Here is a 1,399-nt window from a genome sequence, read left to right as displayed (position 1 = left end):
TAACATATAAGACTATATACTTTATAATAATAATAATTTAATATATACTTTCAGAAGGGCAATCTTTCCCATTTATTAAAAACAAGCAGTTCTGTTCTAAAGCAGAGTTTAACATTTGTGCAAACTGCAAGCCACCAGAATTCAACAAACACCTGCTACCTCCAGAACTTGTACGGTATAGAAAATGGTAATGAAAAGTACCACTGCAAAAAAGTATTCATGCTTAAGTCTGTTTTAAAGGACACAATGAAATCATATGTATGGCCTGTTGAACAATGAAGCTGATGAATTATTTTCTTGAAACAAGGCAAACATTTCAGACAAGAATGGATTGATGGTTCTGATACCAGTAAGAATATATTTCTAGTTTAAAAATATTCTATTATGAAGAAGTGGTGATTTCAAACTCAAAAAATTAAAACTGTATTGAGATACGATATATTTAACGTTGATTGCATATATTGCAAACATTGCAAATAATTTGGGTCTTACTATAAATAAGTATTTCATGTCATCTTTTGATGGAAATATATGAAGATCATCTGCAAGTCAGGAAGCTGACCAGAATTTACAATATGTTGATCGTAAACAAATATGGGTTTAAACACAGTTAATTTTCCCTCTGTCTCCTGACGTATTTTGTGTAGAGGTCTGTGCACCTAATGAGAAAATAAGCAGAGTTAAAACAAGAAAGGCTGTTTACGTCAACTGTTTTGTACCTCAATCTCTTTTGCTTTGTTAATTTTGTAAAGGACAAGAAAATCAGTGCTCAGAAGCAGTCAAGTAACTTATGTTTGAAGAATACTCCACTTAGAAATAAGGCACTAAACAGACTGAACAGCGTAGTCCTAGCTCTGTACTGGACTCTAAGCACAAAATCATTATTGATGAAATGTGGTCTAGTGCACAGGACCATTAGCTGATACAATTAAGTTAAACCTTGCCTCCTGATTGGCAGAAGTCAGTTTCGTTGTCAGCTCTTCCTTCAGGTTTTCCAGCTGCTGTCGGAGCTGATTCTTATCGTCCTCCAAATGCAGTTTCTCCTTCTCAAACTGCTGCTCCAACTCCTTCAGAAATAAGAAGGATGGAAGAAACATTAAATACTTGCCATACGGTCATTGCAAAGTACAGGTGCACCACATGAAAATTATTCCTCCTGGCATAAATATTCCTGATCTCAACGAGGAATTGTCCTTTCATTAAAGTGTTAAAACATGAGCATTTATTTCCTTTTATCATAGAATCATAAAATCATTAAGGTTGGAAAAGACCTCTAAGATCATCGAGTCCATCTGTCAACCCAACACCACCATGCCCACTAAACCATGTCCCTAAGCGCCACATCTACACGTCTTTCAAATACTTCCAGGGATGGGGACTCCACCACTTCCCTGGGCAG

General features: G+C 35.9%; 1 protein-coding gene across 1 annotated transcript in view; it reads right to left on the bottom strand.

Moving 5' to 3' along the window:
* Positions 1 to 1,399, bottom strand: part of FAM184A (family with sequence similarity 184 member A) — an 84,682-nt gene that overhangs the window by 40,112 nt on the left and 43,171 nt on the right. Inside the window, exon 6 of the mRNA XM_009289125.2 lies at positions 945 to 1,067. Coding sequence (XP_009287400.1) covers positions 945 to 1,067 — 123 coding nt within the window. The remainder of the gene's footprint in view (positions 1 to 944; positions 1,068 to 1,399) is intronic.

This window comes from Aptenodytes forsteri, unplaced genomic scaffold (assembly GCF_000699145.1).
Source record: "Aptenodytes forsteri isolate BGI_AS27 unplaced genomic scaffold, ASM69914v1 Scaffold217, whole genome shotgun sequence".
Lineage (NCBI taxonomy): Eukaryota > Metazoa > Chordata > Aves > Sphenisciformes > Spheniscidae > Aptenodytes > Aptenodytes forsteri.
The sequence above is the reverse complement of the archived record's forward strand: the minus strand, read 5'-3'. Positions and strand labels throughout refer to the sequence as shown.